Here is a 14,968-nt window from a genome sequence, read left to right as displayed (position 1 = left end):
TACTCTTTAAGGATAGAACTAACATATAGCTACCACCATTTACCTTAATTAAAAAAATATAGGTATGGTGAAAGATGGTAAACAAGTTTTATGTAGAATATAATATGTGTCGCGCAGCCACCGACCGCCTTAAACGACCAGATTTTTATGCTAAATTTTGCAGTTGGCATCCTTAGCACGACAGCTTGGAAGACCGATACAGGGATATCATGGTGACCCCGAACTCATTGTGTGTGTGTTTTTTAATGTTATTGGCAGTGGGTCGTTCTCGCTTACGGGGATTGCTATAGGATTACACTCAGCCTAAGACCGTTCAACACCAAGCTGTTTAAAGTCATTTATTTTAATTTAAAGTCGTTTTAGATTTGATATTTAGTTTCATTTTATAGCTCCGACTATCTATTTGTCCACAGTTAACATGTGACAAGATTTTGTATAACTAGCATTTTGTGAGGCAGGAAATTATCCTTTTCTTTGAATCCATATAAGTTGAATCTAAATTTATTTTCTCTAAATTAATATAAATCTAAAATAAATTTAGAATTAAAATTATTCGAACTTAAAATAACTCGATTTACAAAACGTCAAACTTTAATTTGAAACTATCAAAACCCTGAACAACTTAAACTAAAAATAACCTAAATCTAGAACAACCCAAATCAAATATTAACATAAATCGAAATAATTTGAAAATATTAAAACTCAAGTTTATCAATACCCAAATTAACTTGATTGAAAATTATCTCAAGGCACTCAATTGATAGAACGTAAATTATTAAGTTTAAAAATTAATTTGAAACCCTCAATTCAAATTAATCTAATCCCAATTTGATATAAACTTAAATCTAGTTTAATTCCGAAACGATCTAAACCTAAAATAATTGAATGAGCAACTTGAAATAACCATGCTTGAAGTGAACTAACTCATAATGTTCCAGCACAAGTGAAACATGTACTTAAAATTAAATGATAGTTACAGTGGTAGAATCCAAATGATACACCTCTTGCTATTTGGTTGAAAACCCTAATCGCTTAAACTTTAAGACCACTCACATTTGAACAGCAAAATGCTTTTTTTGTAAGTGTTATTCGATGTTAGTTACATACCATAAATCACTCACTAAATATTTAGATTTTAGACCACAAATATAAGTGTGTGTAATACAAAAGCACCCATCATTTTCGTTATTTGATATCGAAACAGCTGGTTCACGAGTGGACTAACACGAGGTTATGATAGATTCATCATTACCCATATTAATACATGTGAACTTTATGACCAAAAAAAAGTGGGTTTTATTCGCCGACTATGTTGAAACAAAATTAAAAAATATTCTAAAGAGTTTCAAGAGTAGAAGCATGAAACAAGGTTATTAATGTGACCAATAAGATTTTTAAACTGCATGGGATTTGTTGAAATGATGGAAATTCATATTACTACGCACCCAAATGAGATGTCATCATCGTATTGCTATTATTCCAACAATGTGAATAGAGGAAAACTTTAACCATTTTATTGATGCAATTGCCTAATGTGTTTAAATTCAACATTTTAAAATGGCAATTAAATAATGGAGTATTATAAGCAGTAAGCACACAGATCTCTGTTATTTGTCTGATTGCAGTTTACAACATTGGGAAACGACTGTCGCTGAATAAAGCCCAAAAATGTGTAGATTTTAACGGAAACTCAGGCCCAGTAATTTGTAGAAGACTATAATAAACCCAACCATAGGAATTTCAGTCTTTTAGCCCAGAATTTTGTGGATTTGCTAAGTGCCTGAAAAAGGAGACGACCCAGGCCGGCCTAATGAAATGAGCCCAATACCCATATTTTTGTTATAAACTAATATGGTTTCACCTAGGTTTCGTTTGAGTGTATATTTAAAATTTAATTTTATATTTTTATTTTTAAGAATTTAATCTTTTTATTTTTTAAATTTAAAAATTTAGGTCAATTATTAACACCATTAAAATTATTTCATGTTGGAGTGACTTTCAAAAAAAAAAAAAACTCGATATCCACTTAAGAAAATAATAGTGTAATTGGACTGAATTTAATAAAAATTTTAATAGCACTAACAATTTTTAAAATTTACATTATTTTAATTAAAATAAATTATTTAGAATAAGTAATGAAATTACAAAAATTAAAGTATTAAGCTATGTCAAAATTAAAGTATATTGTATAAATTACCTATATTTTTACTTAATTAATAATCGTATTATTGAATATTTTATTTCATAATAGATGGGTTTACGTTTATTGAGATGGAGATAAAATGATAACATTACCCATATTTTTATTTAATTAGTAATGAATAAACTAAAATTTATACTAATAATTATGAGTAATTAAAACAAGAATTAATATTTGATATATCGATGATGGCCAAAAGAGAATTTATGGGTTGACACTTAGGACTTGGTTCTCCTAAATTTTATAAAAATATTTTAAGCCCTTTTGAGTTTTAATTTTTTTATTCTAATATTCTAATTAGTGTTTAAAATTTAATTTCTTTTATAGAATTTATAATTTTAATGATAAATTTTATAATATTTTTAGTTTGATTTAGTAGACTAATACAAGGTAATATCAAAATATTAATTTAGTAAAAATAAAGTTTAATAATTGCAACCAAATATAAATATTAAATAGTATCTTAGAAACATGTCATGCTAGGATACATGTCCTGAATGTAACTTGGATATCTTGTTAAGGGATTGTAACGAACAATGGGAAGAAGGATCTTAAAATTGAGTGTATGGGGCGAGCCTCTTAGCTCGGGTTAGTTGGTCTTCTTCTCCTTATCTTTTGATATCCAATTCTTTTGGTTTAATGAAAGTTGCTCTTTAGAATAAACAATCGCAATTACGTATATACATTAAATGGTATCTTAATATTATTCAAGTAAAATAAACTTAAATAATCATAATATTTAGTAAAAATTGAGCATTTACCTTATTTTATTTTTCTTAAATTTTGAAAATCAAGATTATCACGACTTTAAAAATATTTCCAAATATACCCTATATAATTCGAGTTGAAAAGTTATTTTTATACAATAATATTTGTATTTTAATTTTAGGACATATTTATTAATTTTAAGAATATAATTTTATGTTGTTTTACTAATATTATTTAAATAACTTGAAAATTGTATTCATTAGAGATAATTTCTTATACATTTTGACTTAATAAATATTTAACTAAATTACTAATATTTATTACTAATTATTAATATAAATATTTTTCGATCATAAAAATATAAATAAAAGTAGATAAAATTACATATATCTTATTATTAAATTGGACTAATATATTATTATTGCGCATAAATTTAAAAGGAGTCATTTTTTAATTTTATTAGTACCATTTTTTTGCGTTAAAATTAAAATAAAAAATATCTCTTAATTTACGCGGTAAAAACTTTTAAAAACATAAAAGCCTAAGCTAGCTTAAAACTTTCCTCTAAATCCCACACCGACTAGCGAGACAAGCAAGGAGCTGACGTTTTGTATATAAATTAGATACGCGTCTGCGGGAAGAATCATGATCCTTCAGGCAGTTAACGGGATATGATGAGTGGTCATTACTCGCAAGGCATGCGGGAAGAGTGTCCGCCCCAACGCCTGGTTACGACACTTGGGCACTCCCCTTGTCGCCACCTGATCCCAGTCTTGAAGGAAAACACCCAAATTTATAATCGAGTTTAAATTTTCATTAACATAAGCTTTTCATTAGATAAAACTAGGGATTACAAATAAACGAGTACGTAGGTTACATAGCAGGAACGTCTGCTTAACTATTTGATTCGTAGTTCGTGACTCAGCAATGGGTTACTAAAACCCAAAGCAAACCATCAACGTAAATAAACAAACCAAGGCAACACTGGGAATCCCGGTCTTCTCCTTTTTAACCCCATTATCAAAGGCAACGTTTTCCATTGAGCCCCTTTGGTTGGTGCCCCCAAATGGCTGACTGATACTAGAAAACGGCTGATTAAACCCGGCAGAGTAAGGCTGGTTCGTAGCCGAATACGGCTGGTTCAACCCTGACGACAGTGGCTGGTTAATGCCTTGTTGTGGATAGTTTGGGTCTTTTTGCTGTTGATAACCCAAGTGGGATTGTTTCCCGTTGTCCCCAACAGGTTTAGCAAATGGAGCATTGTTGCCCACAGGTTCAGCATTGTTCCCTTCGTTTTCAGGGAGGCTGGTTGTAGTTGCTTCTGCCTTGGTTAATGCGATTGGGATTGTGAAACAGAGTACCACAAGACATAAAAGGAGACAGGGATTTGGGGTTTTGAATATTTCCATCATTGTGAAAAAAATGAAAAAGAAGTTAAGCTGTTATGGATTTTGATGCTACACGATGGTTTATATAGAGAATGAAAACCGTAAGGACCATTATAATTGAAAATGGAGCAGTTGGAAGTACTAGGAATGTAATAAACAGAGGATAAGTAAGGAGTTGGTAGGAATATGGTCAAATTATGATTTTGGTCCTTCTAGTATATGCTTAAAATAGGTATTTAGTCAATGTATTTTAAGTTAACATAGGTTAAGTGGTCTATTTTTATAATTTCATTAATAAGTCACTATTTTTTTGTCAAAATGTTGAAGTGGGTTTCCCTAAAAATACTCTTTCCAACACTCATGCAAACATAATGAATTGGAATAGGTGTTTTTAAGAAAAAAATTTATGTCAACATTTTAATCAGAATAGTTAATGTTGTTCACTATTTCGATTAATTATTGATATTATAAAAGTAGAGAGATTGAATCGTGTTAAAAGGTTAATATAACATTAGGTACTTGAGTTGGTTTGAATATTTAATTTGATACCCAACCATATGACATCATGTGGCCTAATGAATGTTTGACAAGTGTGTTCCAATACAAAAACACAAGTACTTAATCTAGACAAAAAAGCTTTGGTATCAAAACTGAACATTGAAGCTAAACTTAAGTATTTATTAGGGACAATAAAAACTCAAGTATGAAATTGATAAAACTTGGGTACTATAGTGAATGTTGAAGCCAGGACAAAAAAAAAACTCAAGCACCAAATTGAACATTAAAACTAAACAGAGGTAGAAGATAATGTATTAATCCCATGCTAAACTATGGTATAAAAGCTAAATTTAAAATTTAAACATAGTAGAAGGACTAGAACCATAAATTGACCTAAAAAAACACAAGTCATTATGTAACAAATTCAACCGTACATAATAAACAACTATTTTGAATAGGTAAAAGATATGGCCACATCAATTGAAGTTTGGTTTCAGCATTTCAGTTGAGTGTAGTAGGCATAACCAATTCAATACAACTTTACTAGTTCTGTATTTTGTTATAATATAGCTAAAATGGTGCATTTAGGGATGGTGTGTATTTCTTAATGTGTAAAATGGAAGAAAAATAAAGCCTTTTTGCAGACTTGTTAATGCTATTATGATATGGCGATTTCAACATCTGTCTTATGGATAGCATTCAAGTTTACTGCTAATAGGAAACTTAATTGTGGATTAGGGTGTGATAAAAAAATAAATATTAAACTTGTAATTTTTCATACCAATATTAATAAGTAAAATGCTTGATTGTTGCTTACATGTGTACTCCAAAGAAAATGCTTGTTTTTACATTAAAGCATCCCTTAAAGTGCAAAGTATGTTCCTATCTTTGTCATAGAAATACTTGTAATCTGGATAAGTAGAAAGGCTTTTATCTTTTATAAATGTAATAGAGAAACCCATTTTATTTCACTTGCAAAGAGCTGAGCTATGGAATTACACTAATTACCTTGGCTTTCTTCAAAAATGGCCTTACACCTTTTAATTGAAACTAATTGGGTATTTCTCCTGTTTGCTTGGGAAAAACAGCCCCCAATGTTTCTCATATGCCGGTTCTTTATTATTCTCATCAAACATCGCAAACAAGTAAACTTCTATTGCTTTTCCAGGTTTCTTCGGAGTCCCCTTGCGCTGATTCACATGTCGAACCAAATTCGTATTATAAGTCCTCGCATTATTAACGCTCGTAGCCGTTCCACCGGCCGACGGCCACCCACTTTCCGAAACAACAATGTCCAAACTTCCCCCACCAGCCCTCTCCAAGGCAGCGTAAAATGCATCCAACATCGCATCGAAAAGGTTCTGGTACCGATATGGACCATCTGTCACAACGACAGACGGTGCCGTAAAGAGAGCATAGTCTAGACGAACATCTCTTGGCTTTTCCATGTGGCTAAAGTAGGGATATACATTAACAAGTAATGGAGCTCTGATGTTCCTCAAGAAGGTTATGACTGGACCGAGAAGTTGTTGGTAATCGCCACGAAGTTTGCCTTGCGACGGAGGGAAAGATACTTCCATAGCACCGAAAAACGTAGCCGTAGAAACTTTGATTTGGTTCCCTAAGCCTGCTTTAACTATTGCATTATGAACGTTCTGCATTGCTGGGAAAAGGAATCGAGCAAATGGATCCCATGGCTTTACTTCGTTCCCGACAGCGATGTATCGAAAATTAACGGTGCTGTATCGCCTGACGTTATCTTGAACCCATCGATCAGCATTGGCTTGACTAGCTGCAAGGTATTCGAGTCTCGGATTCGAAACATCTAATAGCAGCTTGATGTTGGTACCTCCGAGGGCTCGTAGGGCAGCTTCGTTGGGAGCGTAGAGTCGCATTTGTTGGATGCCTTTTCTTCTGTAAATGTCGATTACTTGGGCAGCTGGTGGCAAGTTATTTCCCATCATTCCATAACAAACACCAACTTGGGCAGCTGCATGATATTAATTCCGCAATGCCTTAATTTTAAAATCAAATGTTTTACCTTTTGAATAGCTTCGGGAATTGGATTATTTAGAGATGAAATTCAAAACTGAGGTGAACCAAATATTTTAATGTAATTGTTTTATTACTTTATTCGTGGTTGATTTCTTACTCGATTAATTCATAAAAATATAAAAATATTTGCTTTGTGGTTTTATGATTTGGTCTAATTATACACATCAAAATTTGATTATAGTTCAAACATATACATGAGACTTTTATTTTGATTCAATTATATACATTTCAAGAAATAAATACATTAAATAATTTTTATATTCGATAAATATAATAATTTCTATATGTAATATATAAACATAAAATGATGCTATATCAATTAATAATTTGTAAAAATCATATTAAATCAAAATAAAATTTTTCTATAACTTTGAAATTTATCTCTTGAAATTAAAATAATGAAATTACATTTTAACTCGTAAAAATATAATTTAATTCTGCTAAAAAATTTAGCATCACCCTATTTGAATTCAAATATTTGAGATGACATTATTAGAATAGGCGATCAGAAAAAGTTAATCTTTATAAAATACATGTTGATTTTTAAAAATACAATATTCTCTCAAAATTTATAATTTTATTTTATCCCAAAAATAATTTTTAGTTTTACGTCTGTATATAAAGGTATAAATAATTCATAAAGAAACACAAAAGAGAGTGTAAAGAATGAAAGAGAGACCTGTGGTTTTGAAGATGGCCATTAGCAACCCACAAAGAAGAAGAAGCTTAGTTGAATGCTGCGATGACTCTAACGCCAACTCTCACCACCCTTTTATACAAAAATTATTGTCTGTGGTTACTTCCTGGAAAATTAGGGTACATAAATTAAAACTCGTACCACCATTAATTCAAGCCTAACTTTGCAATTTGTTTACTGGCAGTTTGCGAGTGCCCTGCCCCCTCCTATACTTCACAGAAAAGTCTTTGGGTCATCTTCTCCATTTCTTATTTATTATTTTACTTGTACTTAATAATATTAGTCCGTGATGGACGCAGAGAGAAAAATGAGTGGTTGGTAAGTAGACCTATTAGAGTCTTGTAATTACGTTGGTCCATGTTTGAATGGAAGATATAAGAAATACTTGTCGCATGTAGCTGTAGGGCATATTGTGATTATATCAGTCTTTATCTTCGAAGACTCATTAAATAAGTCGGAGGGAAATCCTTCAGTTTATTAAAATTACTATATATTAATACCAGTCTTTTTTACACACATAAATTATGAATCAATCAATTATAATAGTATTTGTAAATATATATATTTTTAAAATATAAAATATATAAAAAAATAGAATATTCAATTTAGTATCCGTACTTTTAAAAATATCCTATGTGATACTTGAACTATCATCCTTATTTTTATGAGTATAATAGAGAAATCCATTTTATTTCACTTGCAAAGAGCTGAGCTCTGGAATTACAATAACCAGACCGCATTTATTTGCCTCTACCTTGGCTTTCATAAGAAAATGGCCTTACCCCTTTTAATTGAAACTAATTGGGTATTTCTCCTGTTTGTTTGGGAAAAACAGCCCCCAATGTTTCTCATATTCCGGTTCTTTATTATTCTCATCAAACATCGCAAACAAGTAAACTTCTATTGCTTTTCCAGGTTTCCTGGGAGTCCCCTTGCGCTGATTCACATGTCGAACCAAATTCGTATTATAAGTCCTCGCATTATTAACACTCGTAGCCGTTCCACCGGCCGACGGCCACCCACTTTCCGAAACAACAATGTCCAAACTTCCCCCACCAGCCCTCTCCAAGGCAGCGTAAAATGCATCCATCATCGCGTCGAAAAGGTTCTGGTACCGATATGGACCATCTGTCACAACGACAGACGGTGCCGTAAAGAGAGCATAGTCTAGACGAACATCTCTTGGATTTTCCATGTGGCTAAAGTAGGGATATACATTAACAAGTAATGGAGCTCTGATGTTCCTCAAGAAGGTTATGACTGGACCGAGAAGTTGTTGGTAATCGCCACGAAGTTTGCCTTGCGACGGAGGGAAAGATACCTCCATAGCACCGAAAAACGTAGCCGTAGAAACTTTAATTTGGTTCCCTAAGCCTGCTTTAACTATTGCATTATGAACATTCTGCATTGCTGGGAAAAGGAATCGAGCAAATGGATCCCATGGCTTTACTTCGTTCCCGACAGCGATGTATCGAAAATTAACGGTGCTGTATCGCCTGACGTTATCTTGAACCCATCGATCAGCATTGGCTTGACTAGCTGCAAGGTATTCGAGTCTCGGATTCGAAACATCTAATAGCAGCTTGATGTTGGTACCTCCGAGAGCTCGTAGGGCAGCTTCGTTGGGAGCGTAGAGTCGCGATTGTTGGATGCCTTTTCTTCTGTAAAGATCGATTACTTCGGCTGCTGGTGGCAAGTTATTTCCCATCATTCCATAACAAACACCAACTTGGGCATCTGCATGACACTAGTTCCACAATGCCTTAATTTTAAAATCAGACATTTTACACTTTGAATAGCTTTTCGGATTGGACTCTAAAAACTCAAAACTGAGTTCAACAGAATATTTTAACGTAAATCTTTTATCACTTTACTCGTGGTTCACTCCATACTCACAATATCGATTATAGAAAGTATCTGCTAGTAGTTTAGGGGACAACGATTTACGCTTACCAATGGTGCGTGTGATATAAAAAAATACAGATTTTTAATTTTTAAAATTCATAAAAATATTTGTCTTCTGATTAGGGATTTTTAAAAATTTCACCAAATTAATCTAATTTTATAAATTTCACCAAATAATTTCTAGTTATGGATCTGTATAAATGATTCACTAAGAAACATAAAGAGTGTAAAGAATGAAAGGGAGACCTGTGGTTTTGAAGATAGCCGATAGCAACCCAGAAAGCAGAAGAAGCATAGTTGAATGCATGATTGAATTGGCCATTAGCTAATAAAAGATTTTACTATTCTAGAAGTGCTGTGATGCCTCTAACACCAACTCTCACCACCCTTTTTATACAGAAATTACAGCCCAGGATGGTCTGCTTTGGCAGGTCTAGTATTCCTATGAAAATTATGGTACATGAATTAAAACTCTTACCACCATTAATCCAAGCCTAACTTTGCCATTTGTTTATTGGCAGTTTTTGAGTGCCCTGCCCACTCGTATACTTCACTGAAAAGTCTTTGGTTCATCATCTCCTTTTCTTATTTATTTATATATATTGAATACGAAATTAAATCAATGGAAGACTTTAATATAACTCATTCTCTACTCAAATTTCGATTTTAGTTAACCATTTTCCAGTGTCATTAAGGATAATGTAAATTTAACTCTTAATATTTACATATTTTATTAATTTAATTCTTATTTTTAATTAAAATTAACTCTTAATCTTTTGAAAAATAGTCAAATTTGAAAAAGTCAAATTAATTTTTTTATTAGAAATATAGATTAAAATGTTAAATTTTAAAACATAAAAATTTGATATTTTTAAAAAGTAATGATTAAATTTAAATAAAAGAATTAAATTAATAAAAATATAAATATTGAAAATTAAATTTGTTATTATACCTATAATTAATAATATGACTTGAAAACTTGAGTCACAAGTCAAATAATGGCATTTTATTAGAGTCTTGTAATTAGGTCGGTCCATGTTTGAATGGAAGATATTTTTTTAAGATGAAGAATTAATACTTGCCGCATGTATAGCTGTAGGGCATATTTTTACTAAAATTACTATATATCAAGTCTTTTCTACACACAAATTATGTATGAATGAGATAATGTGTCACTTATACTTTAAAAATATGTAATGTGATCCTTAAACTATTAAAACTCAAATCAGAAAGTAGTGGGATAATAGCCGAAACCATTTTATTTAACTTAGAAATGAGCAGAACGCATCCAATTATATAAAATTACAGTAGACATCCACGTTTATTTGCCTCTATATATGCCCTATGCTGCCTTCTTTAGAGGCGATGACAATGGTAAACTTTAGTATACCCGAGACTGAGAAAAATGGCTTTACCGGTTTTAATTGAAACTAATGGAGTATTTCTCCTGTTTATTTGGGAAAAACAACCCCCAATGTTTCTCATATGCCGGTTCTTTTTCATTCTCATCAAACATCGCAAACAGGTAAGCTACTATAGCTTTTTCGGGTTTCTTCGGAGTCCCCTTACCCTGGTTCACATGTTGAACCAATTTCGTGTTGTAAGTCTTTGCGTTATCGACACTCGTGGCCTGTCCACCGTCTGATGGCCAACCAGTTTCCGAAACAACAATGTCCAGTGATCCCCCACCGGCTTTCTCCAGGGCAGAGTAAAAGGTGTCCAGCATCGAGTCGAAAAGGTACTGGTACTGCAACGAACCATCCTGCACAACAGCAGACGGTGCCGTAAAGAGAGCATAGTCAAGAGGAACATTGGAGTCTCCGATGTGGCCAAAGTAGGGATATGTGTTAACAAGCAATGGAGCTTGATTGTCCCTCAAGAAAGTTATGACTGGGCCAAGAAGTTTCTGATATTCAGGATCTAAACTGCCCTTCGATGGAGGGAAAGATGATTTATCAATAGCAGCGAAAAACGTAGCGGTGGAAACTTTTATCTGATCCCCTAGGCCTGCATTAACTATTGCTTTACGAATGTTCTGCATTGCCGGAAAAAGGGATTGAGCAAATGAATCTGTAGGCTTTACTTCATTCCCGACAGCGATGTATCGGAAATTAACAGTGTTGTATTTCTTGATGTTGTCTTCAACCCATTGATCAGCATTGGCTTGACTAGCAGCAACCGATTCAAGGTTTGCACTTGGAACATCTAACAACAGCTCAATGTTGGTACCACCGAGGGCTTGCAGAGCATCTTGGTTCGGATCATAGAGCCGCATTCGTTTGATGCCCTTTTGTTGGAAAAGGGCGATAACTTCTGCTGGTGGTGGCAGGTTATTTGCCTTCATTCCATAACAAACACCAACTTCAGCACCTGCATCACACTAATTCCACAATGCCTTAATTTTAAGATCGTCTTACCCTTTAAATGGCTTCTGGTTTAGGTTTAGGGTTTTTATTTATTTATTTAAGGATCCAAACCAAGACTGTTTTTAAATGAACACTTCAACTCAAACTTGTGGTTCAGTCGACTTATAATTTAGGGTTAGGAGTTTAAGTTGATAATGGTAAATTTTAAATTCTAATCCATCTAATATGATCTCATTTGAGATTTGACATAATTTGATTATTTACTTTTATAGTAACATTAGTTAACTAAATAGTTATCATCCTCAACTATTTCGAGATAGATTTTTGTGTTAAAAATGTGTTTTTAAAAATAATCATATATACACATATAAAATAATAGTTAAATTATAGTTTTAACTATATTCATATTTTGGATTTAATATTTACATTTTAATTTGAAATAATTTAGTCATCTACTTTTCCGATGACATTAGCAAGTCCAATTTAATTAAGAATATCTTTAATTGTTCTAGTTAAAATGCTAACATGAGTTTTTTTTTTTTAAAGCACTTTTCTAACACACACAAAATCTTTTTTAGAATGAAAGTTGGAATGAGTATTTCTAAGAAAAAAAATCGACCTCAGCATGTTAATTGAAATAATTAAGGGTGTCAATTGTTTGGACCAACTAATAATATTATAAGAACACAAGAATCAAATTATGTCAAATTAAAATATCAATACTAAATCCGAAATTTAAACATAGTAGTGAGACCATAATCATAATTTGATTTAAAAAATTTCTACTTAACAGAATCATTTGTCATTTAGTTTAATAAAAGTTTGATATCCTTTTAAAAAAAATTCAAACGAGCTACCAGTTAGACCTAAAATTTTAGATTTGAATAATAGAGGAATTAAATTCCTAAAAATAAAAATATAAAAACTAAATCTCAAAGTTACAAAGAATACAAATATTTCAAACATATTTTAATCTTAAATTTTTACTCTATTATTTGATAACAAACCGAATGCAAAGGATGGACGAACCATGCTAATTTTAAAAAAGTTATATTTATATATATATATGATGTAACTTGATTCATTGAAAAAATATAGATTTATGAGAAAGGATTGTATCAAACTGTGACTCCACGTCATCCTTATCTCTTTGTAATAGGAGAATGATAAATTAGATTTTTTCTCCTTATTTTTAGCATTTTTAGTTGGATTTGAATTTTTTCAGGAGAAAAATCTAAAAATCAGGAGGAAAAATCTGATTTGTCATTCTCCTATTTTAAAGGGATAAGAATGACGTGAAATCACAGTTTTATACAATCTCTTCTCATGGATTTATACCTACAAACCTCATAATAATTGCAAACAAGTATTAGTAAAAAATGGACATATGAAAAATGTTGGAGATGCTTTGTACCTAAACGAATTATTGAATGATAAAATTGAATTTTGCCCCCTAAAAAAAAATTATTTTCTGGCATTGGGTCAGTATGTAGAAACATGTAATTCATAAAGAAACACAAAAGAGAGTGTAAAGAATGAAAGAGAGACCTGTCGTTTTGAAGATAGCCATTAGCAATCCAGAAAGAAGAAGAAGCATAGTTGAATGCATGATGGCATTGGCCATTGGCAAATAAAAGATTTTACTATTCTAGATTTTAGGAACTGTTGTGATGCCTCTAACACCAATTCTCAGCACCCTTTTATAAAGAATTACAGCTCAGGATTGCCTGCGTTGGCAGGTCTCGGTTACTTCATGGAAAATTATGGTGCAGAAATTTGTTTACTAGCGCGCTGCCCCTTCCTTTACTTCATAGAAAAGTCTTGAGTCCTTCATGACGCATAAAAAAATTGAGTCTCATTATCTCATTTTCGTAACTAAACTTTTTAGACTCTTGCAATTACATGGTTTCTTTTCGGCCACTCATCGAGCCATGTTTGAATGCAAGATTTTTTTTTTTTTTTAATGTTAGAAAACTGGCTTCGACGACCCATTAAATGTGTAGGGACCGAAACTGGCTTCGACGACCCATGAAATGTGTAGGGACCGAAATCCAAAAGTTTAATCAAAACAAAATATCTACCTCCAAAAAATAAAATTATAACTTTTTTTCCGGATTTTAAGTTTGTAAATAGTTTACTATTCAATTAATTTATTAAATTCAACTTGCTCTAAGAAATATTATGATGACTTGTGTATAATCTTAATTTTTCATGTAATACTTGACTCATTTGTTTCACGATTATGTCTACAAAAAGCACCTCGTATAGTTTAACAGTAGTGTGAAAGTCTTGTATCCCATGACCAATTTCAGTACAAAGCCAATATAGAATTCATGGCCTTTTTCTAGGAGCATGGGACATAGCCTAGTTTGGTATAAAAGCTTGTTCTAACGATTCTTTGATGCAACCAATCCATCCCCGGTAATAGTAGACAACTGCATCTGTTAAAGAATACATCCTTGATTTGATCTTCTTTGAGGAAGATTAGTCATATTCTTGAGTCAGGGATAAGAGGGGTTATTAAAGACGATAGTTCTGTGAAATGTTGGAGTGATAATTGGTTGGGAAGAAACTCTCTCCGCCAGCTAGTACAAGGCCCTCTAACATTTTTGAAGGAGTTCGGTCTCTTGAACAAGTCCACAATAGTTGGACTTTTAGTGGGCATCATTAAATTTCTTACCAACTTCCAAAGTATGTGACTGATGTGTTCTTAAGAATTCTTGTATCGTCTCCTGGCCTGGCTAAGATTTTGTTTGTTGGGGTCCTTCGAAATCTAAATCCTTTACCCTTCAAGTACCTACTCCTTCATCCTAGCACGCAATGCTCCCTCTCTTGGCACCCCCTCTTGTAGCAATTTAAATCTCTAGAATTTGATAGGGAAAGCTCACCTTCCTCCAACATTAAAGTTTTTCCTTTGGAAATGTGAGTGGAAAGCTCTTCCCACCCAAACCTTTAAGATCTGTCGTGATATGAACTTAATAGATCTTCGTCCTATTTGCTCTAATGAAAAAGAATCCATTATATATCCATCTGTTTCGGGAATGTATATTGTCCAGCAATTGTAGAATTCTATTTATTTTCACTGTTGATTTAGGCCTCTTCAACCCAGTAATGGGGAGGAATGGATTCAAGGTAACGTCACCTCAAAAAA

General features: G+C 32.4%; 4 protein-coding genes and 1 non-coding gene across 5 annotated transcripts; 1 reads left to right on the top strand and 4 right to left on the bottom strand.

Annotated features, from left to right (window-relative positions):
* Positions 1–3,553: 3,553 nt before the first annotated feature.
* Positions 3,554–4,482, bottom strand: LOC108459894 (uncharacterized). The gene has a single exon (XM_017759296.2). It carries the CDS (start codon positions 4,318–4,320, stop codon positions 3,844–3,846), a length of 477 nt encoding a protein of 158 aa, XP_017614785.1. The 5' UTR covers positions 4,321–4,482; the 3' UTR covers positions 3,554–3,843.
* Positions 3,575–3,677, top strand: LOC128294593 (small nucleolar RNA Z279/snoR105/snoR108). Its single transcript, XR_008284901.1, has one exon. It is a non-coding gene; the product is annotated as a small nucleolar RNA Z279/snoR105/snoR108 (small nucleolar RNA).
* Positions 4,483–5,722: 1,240 nt separating the features above from the next.
* Positions 5,723–7,668, bottom strand: LOC108459802 (glucan endo-1,3-beta-glucosidase, basic isoform-like). Its single transcript, XM_017759202.2, has 2 exons — positions 7,529–7,668; positions 5,723–6,784 (listed from the first exon to the last, which is right to left on the bottom strand). The coding sequence occupies exons 1-2, from the start codon at positions 7,548–7,550 to the stop codon at positions 5,835–5,837; spliced, it is 972 nt and encodes a 323-aa protein (XP_017614691.1). The 5' UTR covers positions 7,551–7,668; the 3' UTR covers positions 5,723–5,834.
* A 534-nt stretch (positions 7,669–8,202) lies between these two features.
* Positions 8,203–9,999, bottom strand: LOC108459857 (glucan endo-1,3-beta-glucosidase, basic isoform-like). The gene is made up of 2 exons (XM_017759250.2): positions 9,698–9,999; positions 8,203–9,283 (listed from the first exon to the last, which is right to left on the bottom strand). Exons 1-2 carry the CDS (start codon positions 9,771–9,773, stop codon positions 8,334–8,336), a joined length of 1,026 nt encoding a protein of 341 aa, XP_017614739.1. The 5' UTR covers positions 9,774–9,999; the 3' UTR covers positions 8,203–8,333.
* Positions 10,000–10,684: 685 nt separating this feature from the next.
* LOC108459731 (glucan endo-1,3-beta-glucosidase, basic isoform-like) lies at positions 10,685–13,594 on the bottom strand. Its single transcript, XM_017759135.2, has 2 exons — positions 13,366–13,594; positions 10,685–11,821 (listed from the first exon to the last, which is right to left on the bottom strand). Exons 1-2 carry the CDS (start codon positions 13,439–13,441, stop codon positions 10,872–10,874), a joined length of 1,026 nt encoding a protein of 341 aa, XP_017614624.1. The 5' UTR covers positions 13,442–13,594; the 3' UTR covers positions 10,685–10,871.
* Between the last annotated feature and the right edge of the window lie 1,374 nt (positions 13,595–14,968).

Source organism: Gossypium arboreum, chromosome 6 (genome assembly GCF_025698485.1).
Source record: "Gossypium arboreum isolate Shixiya-1 chromosome 6, ASM2569848v2, whole genome shotgun sequence".
NCBI classification, from domain to species: Eukaryota; Viridiplantae; Streptophyta; class Magnoliopsida; order Malvales; family Malvaceae; genus Gossypium; species Gossypium arboreum.
This window is presented reverse-complemented; position numbering and strand designations above follow the sequence as displayed.

Excerpts from the sequence above, each read along its gene's own strand:
- LOC108459894 (XM_017759296.2), bottom strand. The coding sequence starts at position 4,320 with ATGATGGAAATATTCAAAACCCCAAATCCCTGTCTCCTTTTATGTCTT.
- LOC108459857 (XM_017759250.2), bottom strand. The coding sequence starts at position 9,773 with ATGGCCAATTCAATCATGCATTCAACTATGCTTCTTCTGCTTTCTGGG. Across the intron at positions 9,284-9,697 it reads GGCTATCTTCAAAACCACAG|ATGCCCAAGTTGGTGTTTGT; the intron begins GTCTCCCTTTCA and ends AGTGTCATGCAG.
- LOC108459802 (XM_017759202.2), bottom strand. The coding sequence starts at position 7,550 with ATGGCCATCTTCAAAACCACAG. Across the intron at positions 6,785-7,528 it reads GGCCATCTTCAAAACCACAG|CTGCCCAAGTTGGTGTTTGT; the intron begins GTCTCTCTTTCA and ends AATATCATGCAG.
- LOC108459731 (XM_017759135.2), bottom strand. The coding sequence starts at position 13,441 with ATGGCCAATGCCATCATGCATTCAACTATGCTTCTTCTTCTTTCTGGA. Across the intron at positions 11,822-13,365 it reads GGCTATCTTCAAAACGACAG|GTGCTGAAGTTGGTGTTTGT; the intron begins GTCTCTCTTTCA and ends AGTGTGATGCAG.